Source organism: Cyprinus carpio, chromosome A6, assembly GCF_018340385.1.
Source record: "Cyprinus carpio isolate SPL01 chromosome A6, ASM1834038v1, whole genome shotgun sequence".
Classification (NCBI taxonomy): domain Eukaryota; kingdom Metazoa; phylum Chordata; class Actinopteri; order Cypriniformes; family Cyprinidae; genus Cyprinus; species Cyprinus carpio.
The window spans coordinates 30,534,815-30,560,304 of NC_056577.1; the positions used below are offsets into that span (position 1 = coordinate 30,534,815).

Below are 25,490 nucleotides of genomic sequence, written 5' to 3' on the forward strand. Positions count from 1 at the left end.
AAAGGTTGCAGACCAACAGAGGCTGATTTCAGTCGTGGTTAGCGCATCATGACATTGAGTTATTAGGTACAAAGATCAGAAACATGCAATCTGATCTGAAAGAATCGATTTTGATGTTGCATCGACTTTACCATGGTGTCATTCTATGTCGATGTCACATGATTAAGTTGACACATGTTTTAGGAAACAGAGGAAGTCAGTTTCCCAATATCATCAACACTGATTACAGAACTATTCAGATCCTCCTCTTCATGCTTCACCTGAGCATCGTCTTACACCTGAGGCGCTGACATTATACACACCTGATCATGTGCCTAGCTTGTTTGAAGTTTTATCTTTGACAGACGAGGCTCACATCAGGTCATTTCAATATGAATGCGGGTGTGAAGGGAGACGATGGAAAGCAAGGCAAGATGGGAAATGCGGTTTCATGCAGGGTTCTGCCACACGGGGTTAATGTGGGCTACCTTTGAAGTCTCAGCTGTGTGTGAAATGAGCTGCTAGTGCCAGCCACCAGGGCTCTGAACCGATTCAAGGAACGAAAATGAAAACTAGAAACAAACGAAATTTTGAATGGAACAGAAAGTGAAATTTTATGAAGTTGTCTGAACCGGTTCAAGGAACAGCAAAAAACGGAAACATTAAAATTTTAATAACATTATTTTATCGTTTCATTTAATATTTGAAATTTGCTGTCAACCAGTCAGGAGTCCAGATATGCAAATGTGACGCTGACGCATCCAACGCATGAAATGCCCGCGCACAACTGTAAATTCATCATAGCATACAGTAGGTAAGTCGCAATGGCAATGCATTAGAGCTTATCTGAGGATAGTGTAAGATGGATTCAACAGATCACGCAAACCTGCAGCACTTGTGAATGGAGAAAACAGAATAAAACTATAGGCTTCCTTAAAAAGGAATAGCCTATATTGGCCTACAAAAAAATGTATTTCACTTAAACCATTGACAGATTAACAAAATGAAAGAAAAAAAAGTGTGCTGAGTTTCGGTTTATTGTGACGCGATCCAAAGTTCATGGAAAGGAAATCGAAACAGCAGAAAATATATATATATATATATATATATGTAGGCCTATATCTATGGCGTTTATAATGTCTGTAAACATTTTGCTTTAACGACATTTTAGCACATTACTTCCTGAATGTAGCCTATAACAAACATAAATAAACATAAAAAAATAAAAAGTTTTTTTCCCCTCTCAAAACACAATTTTATATGAGTAGCATTTTTTTTACATTGCAGCAAACATTTTTAAATATCTAAAAAAATACTTATTAAAAAATACAGATTTTCTTATTTTGTTTAGAATCCTATAATTTGCCCAAAATCTAAAAAAGATGTATGCTGTATTGGCTGTGACTAAGTGCAGCGGGTTAAGATACCAGATCTCTTCCCGTTTTTTTGTTTGTTTGTTTGTTTTTCTTTTTTGTTTGTGTTTTTAGTAGAAATTAATAAAGTAACAATATGAAGGTCTAACACTGTTATTTTTTTTTTTTTTTTTGTATGTTGTTATTATTGGTTTTATTAATAACGTTATTAATTGGTATTTTTTTCTAGGCAAACCAGTTTGGGAATGATAATAATACTGAGGAATGCAGGAACAGAAACGTTAAAATATCGATTCTGCTCGGAGAGAACCGATTGGATTTATTTTTTTCATTTTTTAAGCCCTGCTGGCCACCCCTATGCACACACACATGACATGCCAAGCAACATGTCAAGTATTATGTCGCTCACTTAGTGTATCTAATACAGCTTTACATGTACAAATATACACATTCCTCTACAGTCACACTCATACGGTCACCTCAGTGAATCTCACAAAGAATTTCAGAACAAAATAAAAAAATGCTAAAAATATATCTAATATTCATGTATATAATTATAAATATATAATTTATATATAAATATATATATTATATATATATATATATATCTATATATATATATATATATATATATATATACAGTGTAACACCCACTAACTAAAAAAAAAGCAAAATCTATATTACTTATGACATTTGTAGCCATTAAAATTAGCTTTATATATTTTTGCAAATAAATAAATAAACAAACAAATAAATGACCAACCCCACAAATTTGTTTCTGGAAAAGGTCACTGAAAAGACACAACATATTGTACACTTGCATATAATGCGCAGGTTAACGGGAAAAAAATTTTGGATGTTCTAATGTGGTTTTTGCTAGTTTTTATTTTTACATTAAGCAATTTTGTGTAGGTTGACAGGAAAGCAGTTTGTAGTAAAAGCTCCGGGAGAAGCGGCGAATGCAGATAACCTTTATTCTAATTCCTCTCGCATTCATTTATGCATCTGCACTCTTATGGCAGCCAAAAGCGATTCTTTGCCTTTGTTGCATATGTGAGCGGTGGGCTGCTCTGTATCTGACAGTGATGGAAGTGCATGCAACTGTCTGATTTAGCTTTTATAAGCTGGCATACATATGCAGAGTTCCTAAATGCAGTCATTTTTATTGTATGTACTGCAGGAAGTCTATGTGTGTGTGTGTGTGTGTGTGTGTGTGTGTGTGTGTGTGTGTGTGTGTGTGTGTGTGTGTGATAGAGAGATGTTGCAATTGTAATGCCAAAGCACAAATCCCATCAAACAACGAACCCTGGGAGAAGGGCCAGAGGCACAGATCAGAACCAAAGCCAGCTTTACGAGTGTGTGCATGTTGGAGAGAGAAAGACAGACCATGTGGAGTGTATCCGAACCGATCCATTGGAGAAACAAGAGAATTCAGAGTGAATAAACAAATATGAGGGAGAAAGCAAGAAAAAAGAGGTGTGGGCTGGTGCTTCAGAGCGGCTTAAGGAGTATAACAATGGATCGAGAGGGTGTTCTAAGATTCCACAAGAAGAAGCCAACACAATAGGAACCGGAGCGCTGATCTGAATTCAGCTAAATGCTCCGCTTGCACATTTCCCAGCGTTCCCTGCAAGCTGCCGTGTCCTTTCATTCAGATCGGCAACTTGCCTGCCGTTGCTCATGGTTTAGGTCGGGAAAAGATGCAGGTTGACACAAAGAAATGAGAAACAAATTGTTTGTGGAAACCACAAGCACTCTAAAATAGTAAAAAAAAATAACACAAATAATAATAAGAAAAAAAAACAACAACAACTAGAAACCACCGAGCACCCTAGCAACCACCTAACAATGTGTAAGATTTATAAAATAATATTAAAAAACATTAACAGAAATATATATAGTAAATATATTACTACTACTACTCCAATTATTATTAATTTATCAATTAATTATTATTATCATACAAACGATTTTGGTTTTGAGTCTGATTCGATCATAACCTTTGACAGTACTGGTCAGGTCAGAGAAGAAAATATATAATGTAAAAATAGTCTAAATATATAATAATAGTCTAAATATATAAATATAATATATAACATATATACTATAAAAATACTTTATATAAATGTCAATATGTTGTATGAATTTATTATTATTATTATTATTATTATTATTATTACTACTATTAATTAGAGCAAGTCATTTTGGATTTGAGTCTGATTTGATCATAACATTTGACAGTACTGGGTCACAGGTAAAATATAAAATATAAAAAAAATATTTAAAAAGTCTATAATATTCTAAATATATAAATATAATATATTATTATAATTAAAAAAAATAATAATATTGCAAGACAACAAGTAAATCAGAGTCTCTCTGAGCAATTTAAAGTTAAAATTTAAAGTCAAAGTCAAATTGCTTATAGATAACTATCTACCTGAATAATATCACATCCTGTTTAATTTTCTGTCTCTATTTAGTACTGAGGTTTGTAAGCACCACAGTTACAGCTGTTTGATGTTTTCTAGTGTGTGTGTGTTTATTTAATTTATATATATATATATATATATATATATATATATATATATATATATATATATATATATATATATCTATATATATACATATATACATATATATATATATATTAGTGTTATATTACATACCTACTGTGTTATTCCTATGTATGTCTGCACTATGTTTGTACTTCTAAACTGGAAGCTCCAGTCGTCAAGTCAAGTCAAATTCCTTGTGTGTGTAAACATACTTGTTAATATAGCTCTTCTGAATCTGATTCTGAGGAGGAGGAGGAGGAGATAAGATGCAGGACTGATGACATCTCCAGTAGGGAGTTGGTGAAGGATGAGCAAATGGTGGAAATTATCATTCTACATTACACACACACACACACACCACAGCCAGTGTTCACATCTTTTGATCTCAGTGTACAAGGAAACCAGGGGAAAGAAAATGTATTTAAATGACACAGAGCAAAGTGATACAACTTTAATCTTTCCTCTGCTAGGAAACTCTTAATCAAATGTAGAATTTTGCCGCAACAATAAATAAATGAATAAAAAGCCACTAGCTGTTTTTTTCACTATATCTATAGACCCCTTAATCGCCTACGTCACTGTGACGTCACCGCTCTAGCTGGAGGCAAAACATAAGGAAGAACTCATAGCAGGCGTGCTAAAAGTTTGAGGTTTTGACTTTAAAATGTCGTCTTCTTGTGTTTTTGGCTGCCAGAATAGAAGGAACAGCACTTTTGGTTCAAAACTAAAGTTTCACCGGATCACGGCCGACATTCCTTCACAGAAATCAAGACAATTGTGGTTGAATGCAATACGGCGTACAGACTAGACAGAGACGATCATAAATAATGCTCGTGTTTGCAGTGCACACTTCATATTAGGTAAAATAATCTATGCAATATGTACTGGTGTGTTGGTTTTATCTAGTACAAATCAGCAAGTTTATGTTTTATAGGTGAAAAGTCGACAACCTTCAGCGCACTAGCTAGCTTAAATTTTAAAACAAACATACAGCGATAGATGTGTGTGCCATCCTTTGAATGGTCTCTTAAAATAATCCACATTGCTAATCATAGTTAGCCCAGCGATAGGTTACATTAGACAATAAGCCTTGACAAAAATTCCCCAAACCACCCGAAAGTAATTCATATGTGTCTAGGAAATATCCAAAACCTGGTTAAAATGTTTCCAATGAGAACAAGATACAAGAACTACACCAGGCTTAGCTAAAAATAAATAAATAAATAAATAAGGCTACTGTAATGTTATCCACTCGTCATTATATTTTGGTCAGATAACCAGTTTGGTCAGTGAACTGAGTGATCAACTGAATTAATTGATAAATGTATGCTAACTCCCACTTTTTTATTATTGTAAGGATTAAAGAACCTGAGATACTTTGATCTCCTGAGAAACAGACAATACAAACATACACGGGCATCTTCGAGACACCCACAGAGTGGAGGTGCAGGAGACCTCCTTCCCTTCTGGCCATTTTGTTTCATTTTAAATCTCTTCACCCATGCTTTCTTCTACTCAATCTGCTCAAAATGATTACATGAAAATGTCAATGCAAGTGAACTAACAGTCATGTCTGGTATCATTTGAAATGTCTCAGTGCAACTGGTACAATGGTCTCAATCTTACAAAAGTAGATTAAAAGATAATACAGATCCTAAGAGTTAAGAGATATTTTGCCTACTGTGATGGGAGTGCCCCTTCCCAGGGTCCTCCATGTAAATTACCTCCTGTTCCCATTGAGTTGTAAAACCACCCCAGGCTTGGGACCTGAGTTAATGCAAATTCCTATTGTTAGTTACTGTCTCCATCTCGGGGGATGTTTGTCTTGGTCTGAGGTATTTAAAACGATTGCAGCAAAAGGATCAGGGCCTTCTGTAGCCAGAATGAGCCCTTAGCATGAAGTGTGTCCACACACTTCATACTTATGTATTTTTCTAAAAGTCAGGTATGCATCTTTTACTCTTAGATTCACCTTTGAGAATTTGATGTCTTGTATTGATTTGATATCTCTGAATTGGCTATGTAATTGGCATAAATACTTACCTGACTGATAATAAATTGTTACATTTGATTTACTCTGAGTTACTCTGAAATTGTTTCCTCAAGTAGATTAAGTGAAGGCTATGTTTCCGCAAATCTGCGTCCAGGGTTAAGTGCATACTAAAACTCAGGCGATGGAGCATGGGGCACATCAGGTGAGGTTTTAGATTTCTGGCTAACCGCTTGACTTTAGTTAAGTTGTACTCAGTTTGCAGTAACTATGGGGGGCTAGTCAGAGCACTGGTCATAACCGCTGGTTATTGTCTCAGCTTTAATTAAGTTGTACGCAGTTATATAACTGTCGGGGGGTTAGACAGGTAGTGCTAGCATAACCGCTGATTATTGTTTGAGCTTTATTTAAGTTGTACGTAGTTAATCTTAACTATTGGGGCTAGACAAAGAGTACTAGCATAACCTCTGATTATTGTCTCAGCTTTAATTAAGTTGTACGTAGTTATATGACTGTCGGGGGGGCTAGACAGATAGTGCTAGCATAACCGCTGATTATTGTGGTGAGCTTTAACTAAGTTGTACATGGGTAACTGAGGGGGACTAAACGAAAATACTATTTCAAATATGGTAAGTATGGGTAACCTATTAAATAGTATTAGTCATAACCTCTGACTACTGTTTAGACTGGCGAGTTTGTGATCGTGGGGCACACGTAGAAGAACGGCCGTCGTGGGACACCCTGAGCGACATAGATTCCTAATGAACAAGTAAATATAAAGTAAAGAGTTAACTAGAATAATCCAATGTCAGAATAATAATAATAATAATTAGAGACAGACAATCAACCAATTTGCCTTTCAACCTAAATTCGAGGTCATACTAAAATGGAGTCAGATGAATTATTAAAATGGAGTCAGATGAAATATTAAAATGGAGTCAGATTAGAATTGGATTTAAATTGAATAACTCTACACGCTGAAAAAAGACCGAACGCGCAAGAAACCTTCAGCCAGCACCGGATACCTTCCTTGGACCGAGTGCCTGGACCTTACAAAGTGGTGACCGGCGACGCGATCTCCCAAACAGGCGAGTTGCATCTTTCAGCGCAATATGGATTTGTACCGAACAAGAGGTTTGACCATCTCTTTCTCCAGCTGCTGTGGTAAGTCAATTTTTATTTGCCTTTTAGAAATATTGAGGGAAAGACAGACGCATCCCATATATACACATTTCTAGAATGAGTCGGAATACTCATATTGTTAGACCGGAGACCGGATCCGGTGGTTTTGAGAATTAGACGAAACCACGTACTTGTCAGGGACATGATAGCGGCAGCGTAGATGAGGAATTACATCCCTTGTTCTGAAATGGAAATATCTCTTTGTTTGCCTAAGCAACAAGAGATGAAACTTAAAATTGGAATACCATCCTCCAAATTATTGTCTGGTACTCAACAGAGAGTCACAAAATAGAACCTAAAGCTTTAATCAGAAAACTGTGTTCTATATTGTTTTACTTGCTTCATTGCAACAAATGAGCAACATTTTAATGAGAATGAGGAAAGAGAATAAAAATGCTAAATTATAAACGATTGGGAAACTTGTGATTGGATAAAGGAAGACAATTTAATTTGATACATTTAAATATGTAAAAAAACAAGTTGGGCAAAACAGAGTGATAAAATCACACACCACCAATAAAAGAGCTTCAAAGAGAGCTTCACTGAGGCCAAAATGATACCTAAGCTCTTGAGGACTAACTACTACAAAACAGAACTCCTCTTGACAGCAGTTAAACAATAGATGATAGGATTAAAAAATCTGAAACTGATACACAGATCGAAAGTGATGATTTTATAAAACAAATGGCTTTGTTTCTGAGAGTGGCTCAAAGCTGAGTCCAAGGGTACATCCATTTAGAAGACTCATGTTTTCTCTCCCTGTTGAATGGGAGGTGTTTATGGCCAAATTGTAACACACAAATAAACATATCACACCTTATATCAAGCAAATGGCTACTGGGCCTTCATATAGTCTTTAAACAGACTAAATTAAATAAACAAACCTTTGAGACCTAAAAACAGTGATTGTGCATTGCATCAGCCCTGAGCTTGCCCAGCTCCTCAACACCTTTTCATATTCAAATGAATTGACATGAGAATGCAATTTGTAGACCTTATTGCAGATGGAAAATTTCGGACAAGTTGTGATTTGACCATGTACTCCGAGTATGCATGCAGTCATTGGATGTTAACAACTTCAGAGTCTCTCATTGGCTTTAAGAAGGACTAGTTGTTATACATTGCACATGTGTGTACTACTGTGATTACATGGCCAAATCACAAGGTCTTCTCCAAGACGAACAAATTGACAACTATATTATTCCAAAGACTCTCCAGAGACCAGAAATAATATTATTTTTAATATATACTATTTTAATATAATATAATTATATTATAAATCAATTTATAATGTACATTATATTATAATCGCCAAGCATGGCATTACATGGAAAAATATGATTTGCTAACACTTACAATTAAATTTCATTGGTCTGCTACCCAGTGCCCAAAAAGGGAGGAGGTTTTTTTTTGTTTATTTTGTTTTGATCGCCCGATAGCGAACCCATTCATCCTTCGCTTAGGAGCACCAACAAAAAAAATTAATCTGATCAGAGAGAGTGGCTAACATTACTTGGAAATTGAAACATCCAAATTTCAATGCAGAATTCAGAAACTCTGAATTTGCACCTAATCTTGCTCATTAAAAACTAAAAAAATACTAACATTAGGAGGCTGGTTACCTGTTACAGCAACAGGACCAAATTTACATCACAATTGTAAAACTTCCTTTCCTTTGTTTGGAGCATGACTGTATTTACACACAGCCACAGTCGAATGAAGCCACACAACACCATTTGATCTTTTAAATTTACTTGAAAAATGATAAAAGGGGGGTGTAAAAATACTAAACATCAGACCCAAAATACAAGAAGTCTTTATGTGCCACAGAGATCTGAATGTGTGCACAACACCACAAAATAACAATTGCCAAACAGACAACACAGAAACAGGTGAACACATTTTCTGCCCACCAGATCTGACTGTAATGAGAGCAAATGCAACTAAAGCCTTGGACATTGGTCCATTGGAGTTTCATGATGACGGCATGGATTAATCTAGAAAATGTGCCCAGCACAACTGGGGTCTCTAATGCTCATGACACAGCAGACTGTGAAGGCTCGACTGCAAGAGCAGCATCAGGTGTTACACACTCAGACTGCACTGAAGCAGTAGCAGTGATTCAGATCTGACCAACGGAACTCTGTTTCATGTGACATCTGGAATTAAAATTACAATACATGAGGGTGAATGTAGTTAAAATAATTCCACATGCCTGAACATGAAACTGATGAAAAGTTCAAAATTAACTGTGGTTCTCTTTGTATTTGTTTCTGTCTCAGGTTGACCAGTGCAATTCTTTGGAGAACAGATATCAGGAAGGTGCCTGGTCCCATCTTCATCAAACCAGGACAACAGAATTGTTAGAACATAACCTGAAATGTGGGAGATGGATGTGAAGACACTTGAAGGGGCCATTCACACCTCACAGCAGAACATCACTACACAAATATCCACATGGCCTCCCGGATTAGAACCGGAACTAAATTTTTGCAACACAGATTGCTATAGATTAGACTCCATCCATCTCCCAGACATGAGCAAAGAACACACACCGCCACTACTGCATCACCTCATTTAGACTATCCAGTCTGTACACTACAAACAGAAGACAATGATGGCTTGGATTACAAACGTGATACTTCACTAAAGATCTATTGTCCATCTTCACACTGACAGAACCACATAGCCTCACACTCACAGGACAATAGAATTAATTACATTCCAAAAGATACAACATATCTACTATCTGCAACCATCTGAAAACTCATGGAACAACACTGTAACACACATTTGCACGACTTGTCACAGATCGATGGCGCAAATTTTTGAACACAGAGGCAGACGAGCCTTTGCAATTTAAAATATTGAATCTTTCTGATTGTTATTAGGGTGGTTGACAAGCCAGAGGGCCCCTGGTTTCCCAACACATCACTAAAAACAAAAACCATTATCAAAATTATTAAATGTGAATTGCCTGCACTTCATTTCTATCAATCAATCATAAAATATACAATTTTACCAAACCATCAACTGTGAATTAGCCTGCATGTCAGATACCCATACACACACACACATACACACACACACACACACACACACACACACACACACACACACACACACACACACACACACACACCTGTTACTAGGAATTTAGGATTTCCATTCTAGAAAAATGTTTTAATCATGTTCTAAGTCACTACATAGAAACCTTAGATCTACATAAGTGGATTGCATTGGAAGATTCCTGAATGAACAGTGTGATTATTATATATACCTTCATAATCGTGATTGAATATTATTCTTATTGTCACCATATGGCTTGTTTATTGATGCATACCTCTACATTAATGTTTAAGTTATACTGACCTCTTGCTGCATTTCCTTTGAGTCATTCAGACCAACCAAAATTTAAATTTATGCTTACATGGGACCACTCTACCATATTTGACCTCATAAGACGTTTAACATCAGATGTACCACTTGCACTTGCTGACATGAATTCATCAGGTTTCTTTTTTGTTTTATTGTTCTTATGTTAACTTATGACTTTTCTATCTTACTCCATGGGTGATGACATTAAGCTGATCAGAATTCAGTCATTGAATGGCTACTAAGATGCTTTTCAGGTGTCCCACACAAATCAGTGTGTAAGCAAGGAGAACACTTTCACCTATTGAAGTCTGCCCAGAGAACCGCACCACTGGAGGTGAGAGGATTCACGAAGATGGGTCAGACTATCGTCCTAGAGAAGGTGCCACAAGGAGCAGAGGTTTCTCCGTAAAGGAATGACACATAAACTGAACAAGTCGTAAAGGCTCAGACTGACCCACTGAACTGTGCTCACATGCTGAGCTCAACCACAGGTAGAAACACCGGAGACATTCATCCACCTGCCAAACTCAAAGCGACACACACCTGCTGAGACTGAGTGTTCTGCTGGATAAATACAGCCCTTAGAAGGTTTCTACAGCTGCTAACATCACAAAGACAATTTTGAGATAACATCTCGAAGATAAACATTCATCTAACAGTGACCCCATTGGATTCATCTGAATGTGACCCATTGGGGGGTCAAACGGGGGACTGTAAGGATTAAAGAACCTGAGATACTTTGATCTCCTGAGAAACAGACAATACAAACATACACGGGCATCTTCGAGACACCCCACAGAGTGGAGGTGCAGGAGACCTCCTTCCCTTCTGGCCATTTGTTTCATTTTAAATCCCTTCACCCATGCTTTCTTCTACTCAATCTGCTCAAAATGATTACATGAAAATGTCAATGCAAGTGAACTAACAGTCATGTCTGGTATCATTTGAAATGTCTCAGTGCAACTGGTACAATGGTCTCAATCTTACAAAAGTAGATTAAAAGATAATACAGATCCTAAGAGTTAAGAGATATTTTGCCTACTGTGATGGGAGTGCCCCTTCCCAGGGTCCTCCATGTAAATTACCTCCTGTTCCCATTGAGTTGTAAAACCACCCAGGCTTGGGACCTGAGTTAATGCAAATTCCTATTGTTAGTTACTGTCTCCATCTCGGGGGATGTTTGTCTTGGTCTGAGGTATTTAAACGATTGCAGCAAAAGGATCAGGGCCTTCTGTAGCCAGAATGAGCCCTTAGCATGAAGTGTGTCCACACACTTCATACTTATGTATTTTTCTAAAAGTCAGGTATGCATCTTTTACTCTTAGATTCACCTTTGAGAATTTGATGTCTTGTATTGATTTGATATCTCTGAATTGGCTATGTAATTGGCATAATACTTACCTGACTGATAATAAATTGTTACATTTGATTTACTCTGAGTTACTCTGAAATTGTTTCCTCAAGTAGATTAAGTGAAGGCTATGTTTCCGCAAATCTGCGTCCAGGGTTAAGTGCATACTAAAACTCAGGCGATGGAGCATGGGGCACATCAGGTGAGGTTTTTAGATTTCTGGCTAACCGCTTGACTTTAGTTAAGTTGTACTCAGTTGCAGTAACTATGTGGGGGGCTAGTCAGAGCACTGGTCATAGCCGCTGGTTATTGTCTCAGCTTTAATTAAGTTGTACGCAGTTATATAACTGTCGGGGGCTAGAACAGGTAGTGCTAGCATAACCGCTGATTATTGTTTGAGCTTTATTTAAGTTGTACGTAGTTAATCTTAACTATCGTGGGGGCTAGACAAAGAGTACTAGCATAACCTCTGATTATTGTCTCAGCTTTAATTAAGTTGTACGTAGTTATATGACTGTCGGGGGGGCTAGACAGATAGTGCTAGCATAACCGCTGATTATTGTGGTGAGCTTTAACTAAGTTGTACATGGGTAACTGAGGGGGACTAAACGAAAATACTATTTCAAATATGGTAAGTATGGGTAACCTATTAAATAGTATTAGTCATAACCTCTGACTACTGTTTAGACTGGCGAGTTTGTGATCGTGGGGCACACGTAGAAGAACGGCCGTCGTGGGACACCCTGAGCGACATAGATTCCTAATGAACGAGTAAATATAAAGTAGAGAGTTAACTAGAATAATCCAATGTCAGAATAATAATAATAATAATAATTAGAGACAGACAATCAATCAATTTGCCTTTCAACCTAAATTCGAGGTCATACTAAAATGGAGTCAGATGAATTATTAAAATGGAGTCAGATGAAATATTAAATGGGAGTCAGATGAATTGGATTTAAATTGAATAACTCTACACGCTGAAAAGACCGAACGCGCAAGAAACCTTCAGCCAGCACCGGATACCTTCCTTGGACCGAGTGCCTGGACCTTACAATTTTTTTTGTCACGGACCCGCAGAGTCAGTGACTGTACATATTCGGACAGTTCCGAACTTCTTCTGCATCCATGTTTAATAAATCCCTCCTAAAACGTGCTAGTTTACGCTTGTCAACATTGCGTCCGCGCCTCTTTTTGCCTCCAGCTAAGCCCCGCCCACCCGGAGACGTTGCAATGTTTACAAACTTTTAAGGGGTCTATAGGATGTACAAAAATAGCTGTACTAAGATAGGGAAAAACTTGCCAAGTAGGTAAAAAAGTTATTGTAAGGCAGCAAAAGAGTTTTTGCATGGGATTTTCAGCTTTAGTGCTGTGTAAATTAAGTGCCACCTTAGAGCTGTTTTAACTTTTAAATTCTGAGGGCACCCATTCACTGCAGAGGATCCACTAGCTAGCAAGTGATGTAATGCATGTAGATACATTTCTCCAAATCTGTTGTAATGAAGAAACAAACTCTATATCTATATTTTGGATGGCCTGAGGGTGAATAAAGGTTCAGCTTATTTTCATTTTTGGGTAAACTATTCATTTAAAGGAAACATTTGAGTTGTTTTTTAAACATTTGAGCACACTGTTGTTCTCTTCTAAAGAGGATACACTTTGAGATTACTGGAGCTTCAGGAGAAACATCTTAGAAAGGGAGATTTAAGCTCCATTTGCTCTCTATGTAATCTCATTGCAGTCTAGGCAAAACAAATGAGATATTAAAGAGATCTCTTTTGTGATTTTGCATTACCCATGGGTAATGCCGTGAATACCAATGTCAACTAGTTTAGTGAAAAACTTAAAGAGGTAGTTCACCCAATTCTGCCTTGAGGGTGAGTAAATGATGACAGGATTTTATTTTTTGAATGAATTATGCCTTTAAGACAATCCTAAAGGCACAACTACACAAAGACAGAGAGACGACATTCTACATTTAAAGACACGCTATGCACACTGTCCCATATAAACACTGATGGGTGAACCTGGTTCACTGGGTTTGCTTTAGGGTTTCATCACTGAGAGACAGAAAAGTGCTCTTGGCACATTTGAGGTCTATGTGATTTTATTTTGTTTTGGCTTCAGGCTGCAAGAGAAAACAGAACACTGATAGTTTAGTATAAGACAATATTTCTCTTAATATTTCTCTTAATATTTAACCTCTGTATTTATTTAAACAAAACAAAAGAAAAACACTAATATTGTGAAATATTATTACAATTAAAAATAACCGTTTATTCCTGTGATGCAAAGCTGAATTTTCAGCATCTTTACTCCAGTCTTCAGTGTCACATGATCCTTCAGAAATCATTCTAATATGATTTGCTGCTCAAGAAACATTTCTGATTATTATCAATGTTGAAATCATTCAGTCAAATTTAATTTCATGTTGACTTCAGTACTAAGTGCAATTAAACTAGAAACTTAATTAAACCAAACCACCGATCAGCAATTACATCTGCAGTCCCTGATGAAACACCAACGTCCACAACAGTGTGTGTGTGTGTGTGTGTGTGTGTGTGTGTGTGTGTGTGTGTGTGTGTGTGTGTGTGTGTGCGTATGTGAACAATTCATGATGATTTCAAAATGCTGCTGTCAGCTGAAGCCTGAAGCTATGATTATAAAGACCTCGGAGAACAAACCACCCACACACACACCTGCATCGTACGGCCTTACAAATCAACTCTGTCTAGAGGAAAATGTAACTGTGAAATGTAAAGTTCTTCATTCTGCAAACTTCTTGGAAAAACATTTTCTCAGATGTTTCTCATGAATGCCTTGGGAGAATTTGAGCAAAAAGAAGAACAAAAATGGTGCTCGTCATGTAGCTTTTCACTACATGCAGCATTTTGCTTCACAAGACGTTAACTGATGGACTGGAGTGCTGTGGATCACTTGTGGATTATTGTGATGTTTTTATCAGCTGCTTGGACTCTCATTCTGACAGCACCCTTTCACTGCAGAGTAAGATTAATATAAAGATATAAATTATAACAAATAAACTATATCTAATTTAAAAAAAAAAACACACATTTTATTTGAGCTTGGCAACATTTCTCATTTTCACATAGAATAACTTGATAAAAAATTAATACAAATTATGTATGTTTTTAAAAGAATTTTAAAAATAACAAAAGCACACAACATTTCTCAAACTTTTAGAATAAAAAGAAAACAGAAAATATGAATACAAAAACATTATTATATAAAAATATAAAAATGCTTAGTATTTAAATTAATTAAAAATATTAATAGAAATGATAAGAGATACTAAAATAAAAGTGGTTTAGATTTTGTAATTGAATTTTTTTTGTGTGTGTGTGTTCTTTAATTTGAACAGATTTCATGACTTGTTAAATAATTTTTTACAATGTTAATGTTACATTACAACTGTGTGTACACAAGATTATTATGTGTACAGTTATTCAATAACAAAATGTTATTGTTTATCACATAAAATTAACAGGACTCGATTAATGATATATGTTAGAGTAGCTGTGCAGCATATCAAAAATAGATCAGTCAAATTACCAGCTTTGATGATTAACATGCAATTTAGTTTGGTTGTGGTGTGATGCACTGCTCACATTTGGTACAGACACTATGTTTATCGCTATTCTTCTTGAAAGCACTGGTATTTTTACTTCAGGACAAGCAAATGTAGTTCAAACTTCTATCTGAATCAGAGAATAATGTGCATTCAGCAGCACTTTCTAAACCTTTTCTTGACTCGTTGTCTATTTCTGTCTCTTACACAAAACACACAACACTCCAGGTGTCCAAACACCCATCAAACACATACACACACACACAGCTGGAGAGAAAAAAAAGAAAAGAATTAAACAAGAAGAAGCTAAAGAGAGGACAGGGCATAAAATATGCAGATGACTGGCCCAACCTGAGCTGTCATAACCTTGAAGAGGAGCCCAGAAATGGCCACACGAGTGTGTTCTATTTATAGCTGCGCTACTGAACTAAGTATAGTTTGTAAGGGAGTGTGTGTGGGAGTAAAGCTGTACGACTGCTTATCTAACATTACTGACTAAAGACACAGAGAGAGACAGAAATAGAAACAGAGAGAGAAAGAAAAGGAGCAGTGCTTTCAACGTCCATTCTATTTAATTTCATGAAGCAAAGTAAATCAGGAAGCAAGTGATGCAACATAAAGGATGTTCATGTATCTCAGGGGTTCCAAAACTCTTTTTGTCAGCTGAATCTCTTTAATCTAAATTATTCAGCCGGAAAAATGTTAGCTCCCAAGCACAAACACAGTAACAATGTTTTGTCAAGTAAAACAAAATGTGCTTCATATGGTAGCAAATTAACAAAATTAATTAAATTAACTATTTTTTTAAACCATGACAAGCCATATGATCTCCTGTCTCCAGCAGCCTGAGTGTATTTCCCATTCATCTTTCCCCAGATAAAAAAAGAAAAAAAAAAAAGGCCAGAGATAATATAATATAATATAATATAATATAATATAATATAATATAATATAATATAATATAATATAATATAATATAATATAATATAATATAATATAATATAATATAATATAATATAATATAATTTGCTAATAATACTAAATATAATGTAGAAACTAAAATTGTCTGTAAAGCTGCTTTGCAATGATTTGCATTGTGAAAAGCGCTATACAAATAAAAAAAAATATATATACACACACACACACACACACACACACACAGAGAGACCAAAATACTTCAGTACATTTTCATTAATATAATTTATAATTTATTTTATTTAGTTATTCACTCAAATTATGCTTATCATGTAATTTGTAATATATATATATATATATATATATATATATATATATATATATATATATATAATGAAATATTCTATGAAATTATCAATAACACTCACAAAAAGTGTAAAACCACGGCACACAACGTGATCTCATGTGGCATGGGTTATAAAAGTTTTTTTTTTTTTCATTTATTCTTTTTTCATCGACATTTCAATAATGAATTTTATCAAAGAGAGCTCCCAGAAAAATCATTTTCTTTTTTTGAAGGAAAATACATCAGGAAATCTGTTTAAAATAAGAAAATAAAACAACAACCATCTGTAAAATCAAATCAGCAAAGACACTGTAAAATTGCAGAACAGAGTATAAAAAGTGTTTGTTTGTTTGTTTGTTTGTTTGTTTGTTTGTTTGTTTGTTTGTTTGTTTGTTTGTTTGTTTGTTTGTTTGTTTGCTTGCTTGCTTTACGTTTTTACTTAACTTTCCATTCATTTTACTTTTTTAAATGGAACGAAATTCCAGTTTTAAATCTCAAAGTTTTGGATGCCACACAATATAGGCTATTTACTCAAAATTCTCTTCAATATTCAGCCAAGTTCATATTCAACCAAACAGGTAAAGATATCAATCGATACTGATCATCTTAAAATTTCCAAATGTCATCAGATTCTATCAGTAGTCCTAACCATGTTTACTGAGTTTATCAAACTAGAGGTCTGAATAACATCTGCTATCTGACTTTCCGTTATGGTCAAGTATTAGCGTTCAGATAGTGATCTTTCTGATTCGTTCTTTCTCCATTTTGTCTCCTTCTCTCCTTTCCAAATATTTCCAACTCACCTGCTTGCAATTTTTCAAGCAATATGTATTCAAGATTGTTGCGCGCTGAATGCAGCCAGTCCGTTCTATTTACTTTCTCCAAAATAACTTTGAGAAGCAAAAAAATGCTTAGAATACATTTGCAAGACATTTTTTTTTTCCAGAAAGGGTGGGAAAAGAATATCGGAATAAACTGGGCATGAAGAGGAAAGCGAGAGTGGCGAAGGAAAGCAATCTTGTTAGCGGGCTGCCGTAGCCCAGGGAAGGTTTCTATCACATGCACATATAGGGAGAGGCATCCATTTAGAAAATGTCTTTTTCTGCACATGCTGGGCCATTTAGCACTCTCTGTGACGACTCCTGTTTGGGCCAGAGATAAATGCTCTTTCACAGACTCACTGCATACACACACACTCAGACCACAGACTCAGCAATCTCCAGCTACTGAGAGTGCAAACACAGGCTTGCATGCATTCAGTGTCCCAAACTGATTTTCCAAAAGACACACACACATACTGTACGAATGGACAAATTAAAATATATTTTGCCCTTGCAAATAACTGAGAATGTTTAGCCTCCTTATCAGTTACTCTGCTGTGTATGCCAGCAGAATATATTCAATGCAAACAAATAAAAACTGCCAGAGCTTTAAAATAGAAATAGCCAGAGATACGATTTACTTCAAATAATGTATTAATATCTCTCTCTCTCTCTCTCTCTCTCTTTTTACATATATATATATATATATATATATAATTTATATAAAATATTTCTGAATATAATATAATAAAATATAATATAATATAATATAATATAATATAATATAATATAATATAATATAATATAATATATATAATATAATATAATATAATATAATATAATAAAATTGTATATTTATATACAGTGTGTGTGTGTGTGTGTGTGTATAAATATAAATTTGGTATTATATTACAGAATTGTATATATATATATATATATATATATATATATATATATATATATATATATATTATTTAACACATTTTATCATTCTAATACATTATAGTGTTATATCATTATTTTAAATTCAGATTTCCACTCAAATTGTTATACCCATTATCTATTTTCAATATATATATATATTAAAAACTGCATTTTCGTTGTCTCAGGCTATTTAAATATTAAATATTTCACACAATTCAACAAATGATACAGAATTTTCATTTAACAAGTGAAACATACATGTAAAATATTGTATTCAATACAAAATATATAGTACTAGGCTTTCAGAATCTACTGTGAAATTATTGCTTAGTTCTCAAGACTCTGACTGCTGTCAACAGAAAATGATTGTTATGAAATGTCACTATTGAAACGACCACAAAAAAACACTGCTATTACTGTAATCATCTTATGCAACCACTGTTATCATAACATCATACACAAGTTAAAGCTTCTTCCTAAGGCATCACAACAAAGGTAAATAATACAGTGTGATTATTATGGTCGATTCCACACTGATTTAGTAAGGAGAGACGACTTTGCCCTAAAGCTCTGAAACGACACAATATTTTTCCATCTAGCCTGGCAGTACGGTGTAAAACAAGTTAAAGATGTTCAACTTACTCCTTTCATTTGCTGGACTCCAGTGACGAGCTGCAGCACCTTCTCCAGTTCCTTCTCTATGCGACCTGCCCAGTGCATCATCCTGTTAGACACAGAGAGCACTGGTTAACATCAAATTTGTAATGATTACCGTCACACGATGGCTAAATCCCAATTCACATACTATCTGTCCTATATAGTGTGTGACAACAGAACAGAACAGAACAGACTAGACTAGACTAGACTAGACTAGACTAGACTAGACTAGTCTAGAATAGAATAGAATAGAATAGAATAGAATAGAATAGAATAGAATAGAATAGAATAGAATAGAATGACAGTGCTTGTTTTTTTTTTTTTTTCAGCTGTCCGGGAGTTGACAATAAAATAAAAAAACAATAATAACAATAAAAATAATTAAATTAAATTAAATTAAATTGAATTGAATTGAATTAAATTAAATTAAATTAAATTAAATTAAATTAAATTAAATTAAATTAAATTAAATTAAATTAAATTAAATTCAATTCAATTAACAATTAATACAAGTGCTTTTATTTTGACTGCGACCTTGTATGTCTCAGGAGCAAACTTATACTTTTTATAAACTTCCCATGTGTGTTTTTTTTTTTTTTTATAGTAAAAGCTTCCTAATAATAACTTTACAATCTACAGTGAAAACAAAATCGGAGTTGTATTGCTTTTAGTGCATGTCCATTAGCTTAAAGATATGTCAAGACATAAAATAAAACCATGCTCACAGAGTCATTTCATTGGGTCTTATATTTAAATTACTCCGGTGAGCGATCTGAAAACGGACTATATTACTGCTCTATATTCATATACTGGTTTAACGGACAGTGTGACATTTCATAAAAAGTGTAATATCTACTAGAGCACATCTGCAGTCATGAGGTGTTTTAATATTCAGTGTTCAGGAAACTGATGGAGAACATTACAGGGGAATTTCAGCAGTGTCACACAAACCCTATAACAGTTTTATCTGCTAGTGCCTAATGGTCAGAGATTTGCAACCACGGCCCAGGGTCATAAATAACCCTTATCTGTGTTACACAGCCTGAGAATAGCCCCAAAAGAAATGCTGTATGTGTGTGTGTTTCTGACTGAGCAGTCTTATTTCCTTGATAAGAATGAATGAACCCAGCTATTCTATTATCATTTAATAATATAATGCGTTCAAAAATAAATGTTTTATTTGTTTAGGATGCACATTCCCTTTCCCTTCTTCTTTCACATTTCCCTTCTTCTTGCATAAATAAATGAATGAACTGGTTTGTGGTTTGTTTGTGGGACTTCAAAAGAGCTGTATGAACTATTTTTACTGGGGGGGGGGGGGGGGGGCAGAGATTAGCCTATACTGACAAGATTAGACAGGAAAGTGTTGAAAAATGCACTTTTTGTGAAGGATAAAATAAAACATTAAAATAAAAATAACTTTTAAAAATTCAATTCAATTCAATTACTGTAATGGCAGTGCTTGTTCTTTCCAATTGTGCAAGAGTTGACTAGGCAGCAATAAGGAGTGAATAAAAAAAGGAATGAAATTAAATGAAATAAAAATGGAATGACACCAACTGTCCAGGGGTTGACAAGGTGAAAATAAAATAAATTGTACTGGTTAAAAGTTTGTTTTTCACCATCACACTGTAAAAAATATGTAAAATACGCCACAATGTACTGTAATATCATTTTACAGCTGTTTTACCTGTATTTAAAATTTTGCACTTAATTGCATTGAGTTTTAGGGTTGTGCAGTGCTTAATGCAGTTATTGTGCTTAATAAAGGTATTATATTTGGGATTCGGCCAATAAATAGAATTGACACTATTAGCATTAGTTGTGTGTCTTAACATCAAAGATATTATAAAGTAAAAGAAGTCAAAGGAATTCAATCAAAACAGATGGACAAAAAAGTATTTTCAGACATGCAGCAGGACTTTTATGACTTATTAGCATTTGGCAGTGATTTTAAATCAGAAAAATTACAATCTGTTTCATACTGCAGAGGTGATAATGAACAATTAATATAAAGGGAAGTTGTGGCCTAATGGTTAGAGTGTCGGACTCGCAATCCAAGGGTTGTGAGTTCGAGTCTTGGGCCGGCAGGAATTGTAGGTGGGGGGAGTGCATGTACAGCGCTCTCTCCACCCTTAATACCACGACTGAGGTGCCCTTGAGCAAGGCACCGAACCCCCAACTGCTCCCCGGGCGCCGCAGCATAAATGGCTGCCCACTGCTCCGGGTGTGTGTTCACAGTGTGTGTGTGTTCACTGCTGTGTGTGTGTGCACTTTGGATGGGTTAAAAGCAGAGCACGAATTCTGAGTATGGGTCCCCATACTTGGCTGTATGTCACGTCACTTTCACTAAATGTTTTTGTTTGGACTGTGACCTTGTGACCTTGAATGTCCCAGGAGGAAGAAGAACAAATTTGCATGAGTACATGATTTATTTTGAGGTAACTGTCAGTAAACAGGCTCACTTTGGATTCATCTTGACTTTAATCACTACCCTTCCAAACTCTCATCCTCTCTTTTTCTCTCTCTCTAGCAATGGGCTGCTCGGCTGTTGGCAGGTAAGAGTGGATGTTTAAGGAGCCGAATGATAAAGAAAGCCAGGTTCTGACAGAAGTGCCTCCCTAAGCAGTAAGAACACTTACTAACTGGGCCAAACCCGAATGAAGCGATCAAACGTCCCCAAATCAGAGCTGTATATCTGCCTGCAGCTCCTGCAGCTCTTAACACATCAAGATTTAGCAGAAGAGAGATGGATAGAGAGTGGAAGGTAAGAAAATGCTGTCTTAGGCCAGGAACGTTCTGTACGCGAGTACACAAACACAGACTGCACTGCAAATGTGCATCTTGTTGTACGTACTTATACGGATGAAACTTCTGTCAACATTTTGGAACAGGTTTGGAACACCCTCATGTTGATCCAAACCTATATGACTTTCTTTCTGTCATGAAACACAAAGTATGCTGTTGTTTTAAATTGTGCTATGTAAATAAACTTGACACTGACATAACAGTAGTGCATAAAATTTCTGTGCAAAGTCATATGATAGCTTGGTTTGAGGAATGTACATTTTATTCACTGCATGCCATGGTCACAACTCACGTTCAACAAAACAATACTTTTTTATTGTAGCATTTAAATACAAGAAGAAAAAAAAGCAAATTAATGAAATAAAATTGAATAAAAAAAAAAAAAAAACAGCAATGACAGTGCTTGTTCTCTCCGGCTATGCAAGAGCTGACAAGAAAGCAAAAAGGAGAAATAAATAAATAAGTTAAACAATTAATCAATTAATCAATTAATTAATTAATTAATTAATTAAAAAGGAATAACAGCAACTATCCAGGAGTTATAAAATAAAATAAAATAAAATATATTAAAATAAATAAATAAATATATATATTTAATTATATATTTAATTATTTAATTATTTAATTAAATATTATATATATATATATATTTAACTTATTTGGGTAATCTTGTCATTTTTCATGTTATTTTATCATAGCTTAAACTTGTAAAATACCTTTAAGAGTATTGCATATTTACACAAATAAGTGAATATATTATAGCCCTTTTTGAAAAATTACAAGAACAGTTATTCCAGTGGAAACAGACCAATTAAAAAATGTGAAAAGGAAGCAAATAAATGAATGAATAAATAAATCAATGTTCATAAATAAAATTGTTTTCAAACACAAATGAAAAATGTTTGAGACTCAACAAAAAAAATTCTATATATTGTTGTTGTTGTTGGTTTAACCAAGACACAAAAATAACTCAACCTGAAATTTATTATATATAATAGCTGAATTTTGGAATAATGTTATAAACTCTTGCGGGAACAATAATGCATCATATTAAGTATAGACAGAAGCATTAACTTAAGAGTATGTTTCTGAGTTTAGACCTAAGATAAAAGATAATGGATGACCACATATGCAAAAACACACCCACCTATGAGCGAATACACAATGAATGGACTGGCTTTTCTAATACACACATGCACATATCACACTAAAAGCTTTAGGGGCTTTTAGCACCTACATCTCAACATACACTGAGCTGGGTAAAAAGCACTAAGAAACACTGACTGAGACCAAAGTAATGGCATGCATGAACGTAATCGTAACTTCTTTCAGTGCGGAGTAAACCTTAAAACACCCACAAATAGTCCAGTGCTTTCAGAGCACTGATTTCAGATATTTTCTCTCTCTATTACAGCTGTTTCACTGCAAATCCAAAGAAGCCGGTAACAATATGACCCTCTCCCATCTATCTCCACCATCAGCTGAGCAACATGGTAATTTGTCATTGAATGATAGCACAGAAAAAAAATGTCAACGTGAAATGTCAGCTTCATCTGAATAACAAGGATAGAAAAATCAGCATAAGAATGAGTCACAACGGCAACAAAGAAAACACACTTCTCCAAAAATCCATAACTGGCATCTAATGCGGTTGAAGCACTGTTTTCCTCAAAGGCATGTGACAACTCACCATGTTTTGTAAGACACAGGATTTACAACAAAGTACATACAGCACACAAGAATTTCATTTCTTCTAGAGTGCCGAACAACACATAATGAACCACTTTTTTTTTTCTTTTTTGCTGTGTCAAGTTAAAATAATTTCAACTTTTACACGCAGCACCACTCGTCAATGTCAGTTCCTAAACAATGGACCAATCAGAAGACCCAGAAAGCGGGGCAAGTGTTGCAAGCTTTTGTTTACAGTAGCAACTTGAATTTATTTGAACCTTCTTAATTTTTATGTATTTAAATCAACTTTTTACTTATATATTTATTTTATTTATTTTGTTCTGAGTGTGTTCAATTGGATCTGTTGTCTTGTATCTTAAACCTAATTCTGATCACAAATAAAAGTGCAGCATGATCTCTTCATTGCTACACAGCTTTTGTCCATTGCACAAACTTGTGTGTGTTCAAGTGTGTAGTAATAGATTTCTAGTAAAGCATGGCGCTTGCAATGATATGAATTATATGAATTTTAACTCATATCGCCCACACCTAAAAGCAATGGAGAAAAAAATTCTTCCAATGCATGCTGCCATGCGTACTTATAAATTAGGGGTGTGTTCAAATCAATAATCTTAACAATGAGATATAGCAATCGTGATGAGGAAATAAGCAGTTACCTATAGTCAATTCAATTTGAAGGCTACTTTGGTTCAGTGTCATCTTACAAAACATCCATTAGAGGTTGATTCAGTTAAGTTAAATGTCTTTTGGCAGCTGAGATTCAATTCGCTCAAGGAAAAAGGAAACTGATTCACTCTGTGGCCAACTCAGCATCTTTCAAGCAAGAACAAATCTCCAATATGGTTTGCTAAGATTTTACTGTAAAAAAAAAACATGTCAGATCAAATAATGGCATTATTTTCTTCAAATTTTCCCAAAATGTGTTTTTCCACGAGACCTGTCTCTGACTCATTGCTTCCTCTCACATTTCATGCTTTTCAAACGTAATTAACCGAACTAAGCCAAACCCTGTTATTATAAGTACTGTGACCTCAGAAACCCCTAATGCAAATACAAGCGGTCGAGCCACTGCAGAGGGAGATTCCTGTAATTTATCGATCGGATACTGACAGATACACAGGAAGTGAAGAAAGAAACGAGATTGAGCATTTAGATTGCACATCTCATAATGAAAGAGGAAGAGATTGAGGAGATGGTAATAAATGGTTTGCGGAGACAATGGTGCTGCTGAAGGAAACGTGTCAACAGAGAAAAGGACACAGTGGGAGAAATAAAGGTTTTCTGAGTGAGGAAGTACTGATGCTAACCACTAATGACATCACCTCCAGCATGTGCAGGAATCTAGAATGCTTGCCCTTTTATGCTCACACAGGCTATAAAATGTGCCAGGTCATGCTTTATGACTCCATCATCCAAATGCCTTTATATAGTGCCTGACCACGATGTCAGTTTTAGTGGATTTTTTGACTTTTTACTGTACACTATTATTATTATTATTATTATATACATACTACTCATATTTCAATTGTGTATAGAACATTTATTATTTTATTTATATTATTATTATATATTTATATTATTATATAAAACTGACATAATAGACACTATTTATATTTTATTATATTATATATACATTACATATTATATTATATATTTTATTATTATATATATATATATATATATATATATATATATATATATAATAAATCTAAAATGTATATTATGCAATCAGCAACAATTTGCAACAATGTTCAATATGTTGCAGAAAGTTTCCAAGACATAAAAAAACCCATATACATAATCAATAACTGTAAATTATAGTTAAAACACAGCACTGACCCCACAGTGTAAATGTTAATTTTCTCAACTGGCTGAAAACTCTCTCACACTGGCCCTTCTTTATTTCTTTTTAGAATTTCTCTTTTCA

The 25,490-nt window shown here is 34.8% G+C and overlaps 1 protein-coding gene across 2 annotated transcripts in view; it reads right to left on the minus strand.

Moving 5' to 3' along the window:
* Positions 1-25,490, minus strand: part of cacna2d2a (calcium channel, voltage-dependent, alpha 2/delta subunit 2a) — a 203,841-nt gene that overhangs the window by 173,063 nt on the left and 5,288 nt on the right. For both annotated transcript variants that reach the window (XM_042758977.1, XM_042758975.1), the window contains exon 2: positions 19,049-19,130. In XM_042758977.1, the coding sequence (XP_042614911.1) occupies positions 19,049-19,130 (82 nt within the window). The remainder of the gene's footprint in view (positions 1-19,048; positions 19,131-25,490) is intronic.